Below are 13,357 nucleotides of genomic sequence, written 5' to 3' on the forward strand. Positions count from 1 at the left end.
GTACATAGTGTTTGTGAGGGAATGACAGAGAAGCAGACACTAAAGAAATGGCAAAATGGATCCCATAGGCACCTTCCTCTACCACAGGGAATATGAATACACATGAGAAAGATGTCAGTTATACTGCACTGGAGATGAGATAGGAAGATAATCTGAGATGCCTTTAAAAATAAACAAAGTACAAAGTTACGGTGCTGTTCCAACAAGTAAGAACTTTTAGCTTCCAGGCTCTATCCTTGAGCACCGGGCCTGAGCCTCTAGAGGCCTGGGAACCTATATGGTGACCCATGGGAAGGTAAAGAGAGGGCCCCTCATGTTTATTCAAGAAGAGCAGAGGCTAGTACACATGTGAGTTTTTATATTTGTACATAAAATTATTTGGACAGAATGGGAACCCTGGTTGATTGTATGCTAAATCCGTAGTGTATAACATTGGTATTCTTGGATTTCCATTTATGTGCTTGTTTTTAATGCAAGAGGTGTTTTGTCTGTACTTTTCTTTAGAGTCCATTTGGCAACAAGTTTTTTCCATAGAAATGAGCATACCTGAATATATTTGAGTGTAGGGGGGCACATGGGAAGCATTCAGATTTTTTTTAGCTACTCTCTCATTTTCACTTGCCTCTCTTGAGTTCACATGAAAATGTAGTACCAGGAAGATTAAATGTGTAGCACTATCAAGCATTATTGGCAATTGTGACCACTAGGGACTTTCCTTTGCTACGGCAGATGCTAACCAAACATATGCTTAAAGTCTCCATTGTGGCACATTTGAGTTACTGTTTGCTCTGGATAATTTAAGTAGGCAAAAGTAGAGAAAAGTGTCTTAGTGAGGGATATGTAACTAATGTTGTTGGGGCGAGGAGAAGCACTTGAACCTAAATCAGTAGCACGGATTAATGTTTTCCTAGAGAGCTTTGAAGATGTAAAGTGCTATATAAGAGCTATACGCTAGAATCACCTTTCATCAGCTCAGATTGAACTCAATGACTGAAATCTTTGAAAACCTAAAATCTTTATCTGAAATGCCCCAAGAGTTTAAATACGCTTCTGATTTCTATAATGGAGCTGTGGAGATTTGGATGATTCTGCTGAGGTTTTGCTGTGTTTATAATGACTCACCGATGCCAGGAATACGTGTACAAGTTTTGTGTAAGGTTGTATTGAGGAAGTTTAGTATTTTAGATAACATGACTACTGGAAAATGTTTATTGCTAAACAAAATTATTTAGATTTAGAACAATGTGAAACCTTAAACACAATATGTATGACCTGGAAACTAGATTTTCAGCTTAGTTTATTAGATATCTTTTTGCTGCAGTAAAGTTGTGCAGGGACAGAATAGGCAAACTGGGCCATCTGGTCCTGGTGGGAGGGGAGACCCAACGCTTACCTTCTTGGTACTTTAGGAGTCTCCTATTGCATGTGCGTGGCTCTGCGCTAGCGCGATGACGTCACTTCCAGGAAGTGACATCATTTCGCAGGGCTGGGGAGTGCTCTCGGGGCAGCACAATGATGTCAGTGATGTCATTGCGCTGGCCACAGGAGCACGCCCAGGAGGCCCATACCCTGACTTTCCTCCCACCAGCCAGATAAAGAGTGGTGGGAGCAGAGGATTCCCTGCCTCCACCAGGAGAATGTGATCCCTAATGTGGTCTATATATTTTCAGCTAAAGTAACGGTGTGAGTTTATGCTCTGTATTTCTATCTAGTCCAGTTTTATCCTGAGGTTCTCCCTTCCCAATTTAATTCTCATGATATCCCTGTGAGGTTAGTTTTAATTAGTGTGGTTTTAATGAGTGTTTAATGAGCTAAGATCACCCAGTAAGCTTGATGGTAGTGTGGGGATTTGAGCTCAGATCTTCCAGATACTAGTATTTAACCACTACACTGCACTGGTTCTGAGAAGAAGATGGGATGCAGAGATCTGTTGCCCTCCTTCTGCACTAGTATTAACAAACCAGAAAATAATCTCTGGATTTACCGCACTGTAGTTCCTCCTCTGTTTCTCTCTGTTTCCTTTTACTTCCTTTCCACTCGGGCACCAGCGTGAAAATTTGTATTGGTGTCCCTGGATTAGAGATGGGCATGAACCGAAAAAATTCCAACCCATGCGGTTCATGGTTCGTAATGTTTCATGAACCACGAACTTTCACGAACTTGCCCTGGATCGCGAACCAGTTCGTTTGGTTTGTGAAAACGTCACTTCTGGGTCAGCAGAAGGTCTACAGAGAGCCCATCCCTCTCCCTGTTTCTTAGGAAACTGATTGATCAGCGCCAGGCTGTCTGCCGTGATGAACCAAAATAAGAACCAAATGAACCAGGCTAATATTTGTCACGGTTCATGAGAAATGAGCTCCTACAAAACGCCGGTTTGTGAACCATGAACCGCCTGACCCAGTTCGTGATGAACTTTGGTTTGTATTTCAGTTCATGCCCACTTCTACCCTGGATTGGTACTGGTATCCTTGCATATATATGCAGCTTATGAAATATACTAGATACCTAAATGGCCAGACAGTTTACAGTGTTTGTTGTTTATGCCCAGATGAAGATGGTAAAGTACTTTAGTGATTTGTTCCAATGCAGCTCGTTCAAAACTAGCAAGATACAAAAAATGTTTTAAAAGTTTCACACATTTATTACTGATTTGAATCTTGTTAAGCTTAGAAATAAAGGCCTGTGTAACTATGTTTCTGCAGAAACTACACAGATAGAAGATCCAAGAAAACAATGGAGACAAGAGCAAGAGAAAATGCTAAAAGATTATCTTACCGTAGCGCAAGATGCACTAAGCACTCAAAAAGAACTGTATCATGTGAAAGAACAGAGACTGGCACTTGCTTTGGATGAATATGTGCGATTGAATGATGCCTACAAGGAAAAGTCAAGCTCCCATACTAGCTGTAAGTATAATATGCTGTATCTTCTGTTTTAGCATGTCTCACTTTCCTTTATCAGCTCAATAACCAACAACCAAGATGATTTCTTCTGGTTCTGTGGACTGCAGCAACTGGTTTTGGCATCTGGTGGCTCATCCTGAGTGCCAGATTCCCTTTAAGGATAAGTCACAGGCTTTCTACATACTGCCATCTTAAAAATACAACTTTACACAAAAAGGAGAAGAGGTTGTTACCCATGCACATCTAGTGGGTTTCTAGGCTGGTGTTCAATTGCCCTTTTCCCCATGCCCGCAGCTAGAGCCAATTTGACAGTATCCAGCACTTTTCCAGTTAAACAGATATTCTGTCTTCCGCGTTGTGGTCTGACTTGTCCAGTAGTAAGTCTGGAAAGCAGTCTTCTTGTTTCTTGGATACCGGGATTCATCCTAAAACATCAGATGGCAAACTGTCCATACTTAAGTTATTGATACTCTGGTTTTGATTGAGGAGATAGAGATTTCATGCAAAATGGGCTGGGGATCTGACGTGAGAATTAGGTGCAAGAAGATGTAAGAGAAGGCTGCAGAAAATGAGAGAGTGGAGACTGCAAGGGATGGAATCTAGTAGTCTTATCCTGCTATTCCAACAAGGAGCTGGAGTAGGTTAGGCTGAGAGTATGTTATTGAGCTAAAAGCATCCAGTGAGCTTCGTAGCAAAGTAGGAATTCAAACCCAGATTTCTCCTGTTCTGGTCCTACACTAGTGTGGTTAAAATGGAATGGTGTGATTATGCAGTACAGGGAAGGAGAAGGCAGAGTATCTGTTTTACGCAGCAACAGAGTACTTGTTTTGCATACATAAATGTACAAGGTTCAAATGGTGCCATCCGAGGTGTAAGATGTTGGGAGGGGAGGCAGCTTTCTCAGCCTGAGACCTGCTGCCAATCTGTCTCAAAATATGGCAGCTTCCTGTATGAAGAGAACACATAGTAAGTCCTGACAATATACAGTCTGAACAGTATAAAGTCTGAACGCTTTATTTTATCCTGCAAAGCATATAAGACAGTTTTAAGGCTTCTGTTGGACAGAAATTGAATGCCCAGTGATTTTACAAGTATGAGGAATTTTGTCTGCTGTTCTGTAGGGAGTCATCACAAACTAATTTCTCAGAGCAGCATAATCTTGAGATAGATTCCTTTCCTGTCTCCTGAATTGCTCTTCTAGAAGTCTTTAAGTCATTTTGTTTCCTGGATACTTCTCCCATGTGCAACCAGTGCAAATTCGGTGCCAAAGACCATGAGAGAAAGGAGATCAGCATGATTAATCTAAATGAAAGTCAGTGTCTAACGATGAGGGAGAGATGAAGTATCAGTTCCAGACTGGAGTATGTGACTGGGCCAAAATTACGTGAATTTTTAACCTGAACTGACCAACATTTATTTATTTATTTAGGGAATTTATATGCCACCTGTACAGAGTCCTGCTTGAGGTGGCTTACAAGTCAAAACAGTGCCATCATAAATGATCAAACAAGAAATTCTGTGAGACTGTGTGGATCTCTGGAGAATTTGCTTACCTCGTATGTCTGTAACTGAACATGCCCTTTCTTACTTCAAATCCTGTGTTGTTGATGCTAAAGGAAAAGCTCATTGTTTACTACGCTGTGAAATGTTTAGTTATGCTTCTACTTCTCTTAATATTCTAATGTATGATATAAACCAAAAACATTGTAAATATTTGTTATTTACATAAAGCAGCTTGCAGTATACTGCATTAAAGAGAAGCATTGAATATTATATTTAGAAATTTATAGCTAATACTATGTTAACCTCGTAGTTCTAAAATTATATAAACATAGAAATAATGATTTTCTGACTGAATAATTATCTTTCTCCCCATTTCTCCCCATTTTCCTAATAAGTATTCTCAAGCTCCTCTTCTGGCACTAAGTATGACCCTGATATTCTGAAAGCAGAAATCTCCACTACAAGATTAAGGGTAAGAGTGCTTAATTACAGTGTATTGGAAGCTGCTGGGCTGTGGTATCCCGATGTATATGTTTTAGTTTATTTAGTCTAATTTAATATATTGATATTCTACACTGTTTGCAAATAATGCATCTTCCAAATCAACAGGTGAAACAATAAGACAGTTATCAACTGCAGCCAACAATGAGACCAGCAATAAAATAAAAATAATGTCATCAATAAATAAGGTCATTTTTTCGACTGAAATCCACTGCATAAAAATACTAAGAACCAAAGAAAGTAGTAAAATAAATAAACTGGGAAGAAATTTTTAAAAACCCTCGCTGATGAACTAAGAGTGAACTCCTAAGCAGACTTACTCCAGTCTAAGGCCATTGATATCAGTGAGCTTAGACTGGAGTAACTCTGCTTAGGATTTCACTGTAAATTAACAAAACGTGGGAGATAAAAATTTCCTGAGTCTCAGTCTTAACAATCTGGTGCCAGAAGAATCACTTTGGGGAGGAATTTCCAAAATTGAGGGATTATGACAGAAAAGGATATGTAGCCACCCACCTTTAAAAGGTGGAGGTGTGCAGAGCGTAGCCTCTGAAGTTCAGGTTAGCTGATGAGCAGGCTTATGTGGAAGAAGGCGCTCCTTTAAATGTGGTAGTCCTAGATTTTTTATGGTTTTATAAACCAATTTTGTATCCAGAAGTGAATTTGCTATTGGATTAAATCTTTCAGGACTGATAAAATGTATTCTGTATAGCTCATTCCAGCAAGCAGTCCTGCCACTGCAGTTTCGTACCTTCTGGAGCTTTCAAAGAGACTTCAAGGCAGTCCCCAGAAGAATATGTTGCTACAGTCTAACCTGGAAGTTATCAAGACATTTCTCTCTTGTACACCAACCAAAGCTGGCTAAAGGCACTATGTATTTAGTCCCGTCCAGAGTATCTGGCAACCCTGTTCAGAACAGGCTGAAAGCAAAATCCCCATTATGCTGGAGAAAACGTGGAGAACTAGGCTCTTACGCCCATTGCTGGTGGAAATGTAACGCCATCAAAGAATTTTGGGGGAAAGTTCTCAAACACATAATGCAAATACTGGGCCACACTATTCCACCGAAACCAGAAATAATCTTAGACTTATGGCACAATAAAAAAATTCCACAAATCAAATGGGATCTTATACGAACTCTCTTAGTAGCTGCCAAAACAACTGTAGCTGCAAAATGGAAATCACAAAAAGCACCCACATTAACAAACTGGTACAGTAAAATATGGAAACACTTCATACTTGAAAAAGTTACAGGCTGAAACTGAAATCCTTGATTAGATGCATTATGGACCAACACAATCTCAGTCTTAATGGAATTGAGCTGCAGTTTATTGGCCTACATCCAACTGAGCACCAATTCCAGACACTGACTTAGAACTTCCATTGTCTCCCCAGATTACTGAAAAGGAGAAGAAATGTTGCCTTTTATTGGCATATTGAAGTATTTATTGACTTCATTTAAACCGCTCCTTTCTCCCCAGTTGGGACCCAAAGTGGCATGCATCATTCTCCTCTCCTCCATTTTACCTTCACAAAAACCCTGTGGGGTAGGCTAAGCTGAGAGTGTATGACTAGCTCAAGGTCAGCCAGCAAGCTTCTGTGGCAGACTGGGGATTTGAACCCGATCCAAGTCTGACACTCTGACCACCGCACAGGCTCTCTGCTGTTAACACTTGGGACAATCTGTTCCAGAAGTTCCATGTAGATGTCACACAGCATGGAGGACATGATGGACCCTTTAGTTCAAGTTGTCCTCAGCAGCCAACCACATGAGGGCAGTATCACTGAAGTGATACCTCCCAGCCAGTCAATCCAGATACTACAGCTGATGATATCAACAGCACCATACTGCCCCCCTCTCTGCCCATCAGTTAATAACAACAACAACAGTTAGTAATAATAAAAACTGTGCTTATATACCGCTCTTCTAGACAGATTAGTGCCTTACCCAGAGCAGTGAGCAAGTTCGTGTTATTATTATCCCTAAAGTGCAGCTAGGGAGCCGGGGCTGAGAGAAATGGCTTATCCAAAGCCACCTACTGAGCTCATGGCAGTAGTGGGATTTGAACCAATAGAGTGCTGATTCGCAGCCAAACCACTTAACCACTGTGCTACAGTGGCTCTCTCCATTGAGGAGATCAAGGCAGTTGCAATCCCAAAACCACACTGGAAATCAAATTAAAATAATGTAGGGCTTTAGCAGCAGGGCACTAAAATGGCCTGAGCATCTGAAATAAATATTACCTCTGCAGATGAATGCTAACAAATGCTAATAACATGAACTTGATTTTAGGTTCTCTTGATGGGTTGGATCCATTCTGAAAAAAGGGAGGAAGAGTAGCTTTCTCAGCCTCCAGGGGGGGCCTGGAGATCTCCGAGAGTTACAACCGATCTCCAGACTACAGAGAGCAGTTCCCCTGGGGAAAATGGCAGCTTTGGAGGGTGGACTCCATGACATTATACCCCACTGAGGTTTCTCTCCTCCCCAAACTCCACCCTCTCCAGGCTTCATCTACAAATCTTCAGGAATTTTCCAAACTGAAGTTGGCAGCCCTAGAAGAGGGGGGTCCCTTTAAAAGTCCATGATGTGAACCTCCATGGACAAAAGCCACATGGGGCAAAAACTGTAATAAAGAATGGAGTTAGATGAAACTGATTGAAAAAGCCAGCTGGAGAGAGGCGTATATCTAAGAAATATTTGTCTGTCTAGAAATGCATCATTTGAAATGCAGTTCATACAAATGTTGCTTTGGCCTCCATATGGGTAACGAAGGAGCTGATTGCAAGCTCTGGCAAGTGGGAAATACGTGGTTCCCCAGATAGTGCTGCCATGGAGATTCTAGTGGACTGGGGGGCTTGAAAAGTGAATGTTGTGAACCCTCTGCATGTACAGTGTGCGTGTACACTGTCTTTCCAACAATGCCAGTAGCTGGTCTCTCTATCTCCTTAAAAAGAACAGGTGGAATGCACCTGTGAATTTCAGGTTTAATTACTGTAATGAGGTTATCCAGATAAAGCGATGTCTTCTAATCTGGCACGTCTCTTACTTTAGTGGCATGTTCATAAACATCAAGAGGAAGCTAGAATTCCTTTCTGTTCAACGAATAATGAGTTTATTTATACATGATACCAAGGCTGGTAGTATTGAGGTGATGAAATTATCCTACCAGATGTAGCTAAATACTGATGCATGCTGTACTTTCTATTGAGCAACTTGTTCTTTTTCTGAACAGTTATTTCACCTGTCATATTAGTGAGCATTAGCATTCTTTGAAAGTGGAAATTGTCTGTGGCCCCTGAAAAATGCTCACGCAAACACTAATAAAAGATTAATCGTGAAATTAATAGATGGAGATAAGACAGCTAATAACAAAGACTCCCGCCCAATTGATGCACGACATGGGTCACTTGCCTGTGCAAATTCTCCACAACTCACTCTTCCACACCACCACCACCCCATTCACATTTAAATGCACTTGTGTGTGTGCTGGCCAGTGGGTGTGTTGTCCACAGGGAATACTTACTCAAGAAAGTGTTTTTTTCCATAATCTGCATCATTTATAAATTGGCAAAAAGATATTGTACCTCCTAAGAATGTAAATGGGTCCAACAGTGTGTTTGACTACTTCTCCATATTATGAATTTGCCTGTATGTGGCAATTTAGCACATTAGAGAGAAGGGTTCTCCCTTTTTAAAAATTGCTTGGTTACCACACTGAGACTTTGTGATAGGCACTAACTGCAGTAAATAAAAGGATATGGGGCGAGAGGTGTTCAGATCCCTGCTGTAATGCCATCCAAGTTGCATGAAATTGACAGCATTGCACCAGGGATATCAGTCCCCCGCAAATCAAAGGTCCCCATCTCCAGCCATATTTCTTTGAGATCTCCTGCTGCAGAGCTTGGGAAGGGAAGCATTTCATACACAAAACATAGTGTACAAGGCAGTGTGCTGTGGTACTGCGTTGTGTTGTTTTGGGGCCTGGAAAGAAGACTTATTTCAAAAGCCACAAAGTGAAAATTAGCATTGGAGAAGTACTGATTATTCTAAACCATGTGCTCAATTGCCTAAAATTTCTGAATCTTTTTTGAATTTATTATTTGTGTACAAGGTTAAAAAGTTGAAGAGGGAACTCCTACAGATGAAGCAAGAATTACTGTATAAAGAGCAAGGCTTTGAAACACTGCAGCAGTAAGTATAAGAAAATAATCAAACAGAATGATTGCATCCATTTACAGAGCAAAGCTACGGAATAAGGAAAGGGCTGAGAAAAATATGCTGTGTACCAGCTTTCAGAGATCTTAACTGCTGCTTTAAAATAAGAAACTTTTAAAAAATGTAGACTGCTAGAAAATGAAAACACAACCATAACACTGTTTCAAAGCAGCAGAACCGAATGATTCCCCCTGCCGCTTGGTGCCCAAACGCAGTGAGGGGGCAGATATGGCCAAGTCACCCCCACTTCATTCTTACACTACCAGCAATCCTGTTATCAAAAAAAAAAAAAAAAAAAGCACGGTTGCTGGAAGAAGAAGATGGAGGGGTCTGATTTTCCCCTCCTCCCTTTTTGTCCACAAAGGTCCCATGACTTGAAAACCACCAGCTTTTCAAAGGTTTTAAGGGTTGGCTGAGGGAGCCAGGAACAATTCATAAGAACTTTTGCTCTCATGTTTCTTTGACTACAACTCATCAGAGTTACAATGTCCCTGAATACATTTCTGTGTTCGTTTGTGTGTGTGTGCGTGTGTGCACATGTGGGTGTAAAATGCCATCAATTCACAAGGCAACCATGGGGTTCTCAAAGCAGGAGACATTCAGAGGGAGTTTGCTGTTGCCTGTCTCTGTGAAGTGACCCTGGACTTCCTTGGTGGTCTCCCAACCAAGTACCAACCAGGACTGTCCCTGCTTAGCTTCTGAGATTGGATGAGATTGGTCAAGCTTAGGCCTCTAGGACAGGTCATTTGTTTACTTGGAAATAAATACTGTTGATGATAGCAATCTGGCAAGCCAAGAATTCCAAATGTGGCTATCGCTGAAGTGGTGACTATTCTGCAAAGGAATTGACATCTGTTTCCGATTAGCATGTAGGGTGATGGTCACCAAAAGCACTGTTCCAGCATAGCGATAGAAAGAAACTTCTTTTAACTGGTATGCTGGCAAATGATGAAGACCATTAGAACTGAAGTTTACACACAATGTACAGTAGCAAGCCTTCTTCAGAGAGAAGAGTGGAAAAACTAACTTGTATTTATTTAAAGTTTCATTTTAAAGGATACTTTAAAAAAACACCCTAGATCTGAATCTTAAAAAGTCTTCTACTATCCTGAGATTAAAGGTTAGCTAAACATACTGGTTGCATTCCATTAATGTAACAATGAAGTATTGTTTTAAGTCACCTTGCTTGCAAGCAATTTTGATAGGAATCTAAAGTATGTTTGGGAAACTCTGCAGCCTACTGCAAGCAAACAATAGGCACTTATTGGAAAGATTCAGGCAGCCACTTTCGGTCAGCACAAATTCCATTTGTTGAAAATGGAGTCAAAATCTTATATGATGGTGAAACTTTTTAAATCATTTCTGCCTTAAAGATAGTAAAACGGTTGCAAGTGGAAATGTGAAACACTCTATGCCAAAGCAGCAGGCCTGTCCTGTGCTGCAGGACCTCTCATTCATGACCTGTATTTTTGTATGCAGTTACTCAAGCTGGGTGGTAAGGTGGCAAAAAGTCAAATGGGGTAGGGAGTAAGTGTTCTGCCTCCTATAGCAGGAAGTTATATTTAAAGAGGATCCTGCTGTGGCATGTGCATGCGCACACACACACGGACACACACACATCGTCTTCATGAAAGAAAGGAGAAGAGAATATTTTGCCACATTATCTTTCTCCCCTCACCTCAATGATGCCATGTCACCTGTGCAGCTATCTCAGCGTCAAGCAAATATGGATTTCTGTTTAGCTGATATGTGTGAAAAATGTACTTTCAGGATACAAAATAGAATAGTGTTGTTGTTACTCTCTGACCAAAGAAAAAGAGCCTTGGTGATACTCTTCTTAGGGTTATTTGTTCAAAATACAAATAAAGGCCTCTGATGCTGTGCCATATATAAACATGAAAATGTAATGTGGCAAGATGCAACCACAAGGACAACAAAGGAGGAAAAACATTAAAGAGTGCAAGCAAAATACTTTCATAAAAGGGATTCTAACATGTTTTGAGTAAAGGATTTTCTTCAAGGGAATGTCTTAAAAATGAAAAAGCAATTTGTCACATCCATCCCCACTCCTAGCTGATCAGGGAGTCTCTCTCTCTCCCCCCTCTACACCAAACATGGTAACTTTGCAAGTGGTAGGGAAGGTGCATGCTCTAACCTCTCTCCCAGTGACCTTGCAGGGTAGGACACTGGTGTCTCTTTTTGCTTGCTAGTGAGGCGTTTGGGAAAGAATCGTTACAAAAGATCTCTACTAAATAACTTTATTTACTACAGCCACAACTCAGAGTAAAATACAGACAAGGTTACAGGCTAGTGAGAATAAAGAAAACAAGTACTAGCTAAAAGGAACTTATAGTTGCTGAACATCAGCCCTATTTGGAACGGATGTTTGAGAGCATACATTCTCACACACAGGCAAACCCACACATGCACACAAAGAACAGTCTTTTAGGAAGCAACCCACGTGGACTCTCAGACAAGTTACCCAATCCTCTGTTAAGGTTCTGGACCCCGAAAGCCTGGGAGTTCCCTTTTGCCCAGTCCTTTGATGACTGCAGATCAAAGGGTGCTACTTTTTTTGACGCACGGATGCTATGGGGCTTCCCAGGCTGAGAGAGAGAACTGTTCCCCAGGCTGCCCCTCCCCATCCAGGAATCAGTGACCATAAAAGTGACAGGCAGTTTTTCTCTCAATGACACAACCAAACTCAATACTCTAGCAAACTTACAGGGCAACCCTAAGAGGAGTTACTCCAGTCTAAGACCATTGATTTCAATGCTTAGGACTGCACTGCTTAGGACTCTGCTTAGGATTGCACTGTTAGTAGTAGAAGTAAGAGAACGCTAACTTTTCATTCTTTTTCGTCATGTTTACCAGTTAGTGCTATCTTTTCTCATCCCAGAATTTGAATGTATCTCACATAGACGACAATTGTATATGGACTTATTTTCAAATATTGGAGACCTTTTATAGAAGCTTATCTATAGATTCACCAACATTGTTTTGTTTTTGTTGTTTTTTCTTTCCTTTTTTTTTTTTGCTTTGCACAAAGACATAAAAAACTTTTTAAATGTAAAAATAAAAACCTTATAACAAAATAGACACATCTATCTTGGGGCACATCTGCTTGAGCGGAGACGACATTTTTAGAAGCTAGAATGGTCAAATATCTCCACTGAGGAATGGCTTAACGTGGAAGAGCCCCATGCCAGTGTCGCTCTGGTTCTTCTGTGGGCTGCCTACCCTGGTCATACCTCTTCCTTTGTGGCCTTCTGTCAGCAATGCAGACGGACTGGGCCCTGCTGTGCAGAACCAGCTCTTCACCTGAGAGTGTGCCAGCACTCTTCTGGGGCCATCTTTTCCCGGACCCTGGTCATCGCTGTCTCGGTATGGCAAGACCCTGTGGGTAATAATGAACACTGCGTATGGACCCCGTTGTACATCTGAATTTGGCCGCAATTGTGCTCATTAAAATCAGTGGATTTTTCGTCATGGATTTCTTTCAGGCAAGTTTGTCTGAAAGTTGTCAACAACAACCTTTTTGAAAATGTGGCTTCTTGTCCAATGCAAATTGATAATATTCACTTTTCCATAACTGTACCACACAATTAAGTGTCTGTTTACCTGTATTACTGGTACAAAGCGCTTCTCTGCCTCTGAAACTAAAATGTAAAACATTTTGTAGAAAAATTTGTCTTTCTTTAAATTAAAAGTTTAATGTCAAAGTCAAGAAACACCTTGCACCAGTTCTTCATAAGATACTGAATATATACATATTGTTGAAGATTGCTTCTTATCTTTGAACTGTTAGTGCATCTTTCTCTTGAAAACACCAATTTGTGACTGATGATGATAAATGATGACAAAAAGAAAAGAGAGAAGAACTCTGTTCTTGTCAGTGGTGGACTTTGATACCAGGTGGTGGACTTTGATACCAGGTCTTTGGAGAAGCATACAGTTTAGATTCTGTATATACAGCTATTGTTCATATTGTTGACAGCTTTTAGATGCTTGTGCGTAGTTTTAATTCCGATTTTTAAACAGTATTTAAACAAACTGCACAGTGGATAGCACTTGTGGGCTTCCTTCCACTTCTCCAGCAGCCCACTGAGACTAACAAAAGATCGTAAGAACCTTGTGGACAAAATAGAACAGGATGTGGGAGGGGAGAGAATCAGGAGAAATTGCCCCCCCCCTTCTACCAGTGGAGTTTCCAGTGGCACAGTAGGCTCCATTG

The 13,357-nt window shown here is 40.8% G+C and overlaps 1 protein-coding gene across 2 annotated transcripts in view; it reads left to right on the plus strand.

The window, feature by feature from the left end:
* Positions 1-13,357, plus strand: part of WWC2 (WW and C2 domain containing 2) — a 161,430-nt gene that overhangs the window by 75,567 nt on the left and 72,506 nt on the right. For both annotated transcript variants that reach the window (XM_054990137.1, XM_054990138.1), the window contains exons 3-5: positions 2,703-2,906; positions 4,802-4,878; positions 9,020-9,099. In XM_054990137.1, the coding sequence (XP_054846112.1) occupies positions 2,703-2,906; positions 4,802-4,878; positions 9,020-9,099 (361 nt within the window). The remainder of the gene's footprint in view (positions 1-2,702; positions 2,907-4,801; positions 4,879-9,019; positions 9,100-13,357) is intronic.

This window comes from Eublepharis macularius, chromosome 10 (assembly GCF_028583425.1).
Source record: "Eublepharis macularius isolate TG4126 chromosome 10, MPM_Emac_v1.0, whole genome shotgun sequence".
NCBI lineage: Eukaryota > Metazoa > Chordata > Lepidosauria > Squamata > Eublepharidae > Eublepharis > Eublepharis macularius.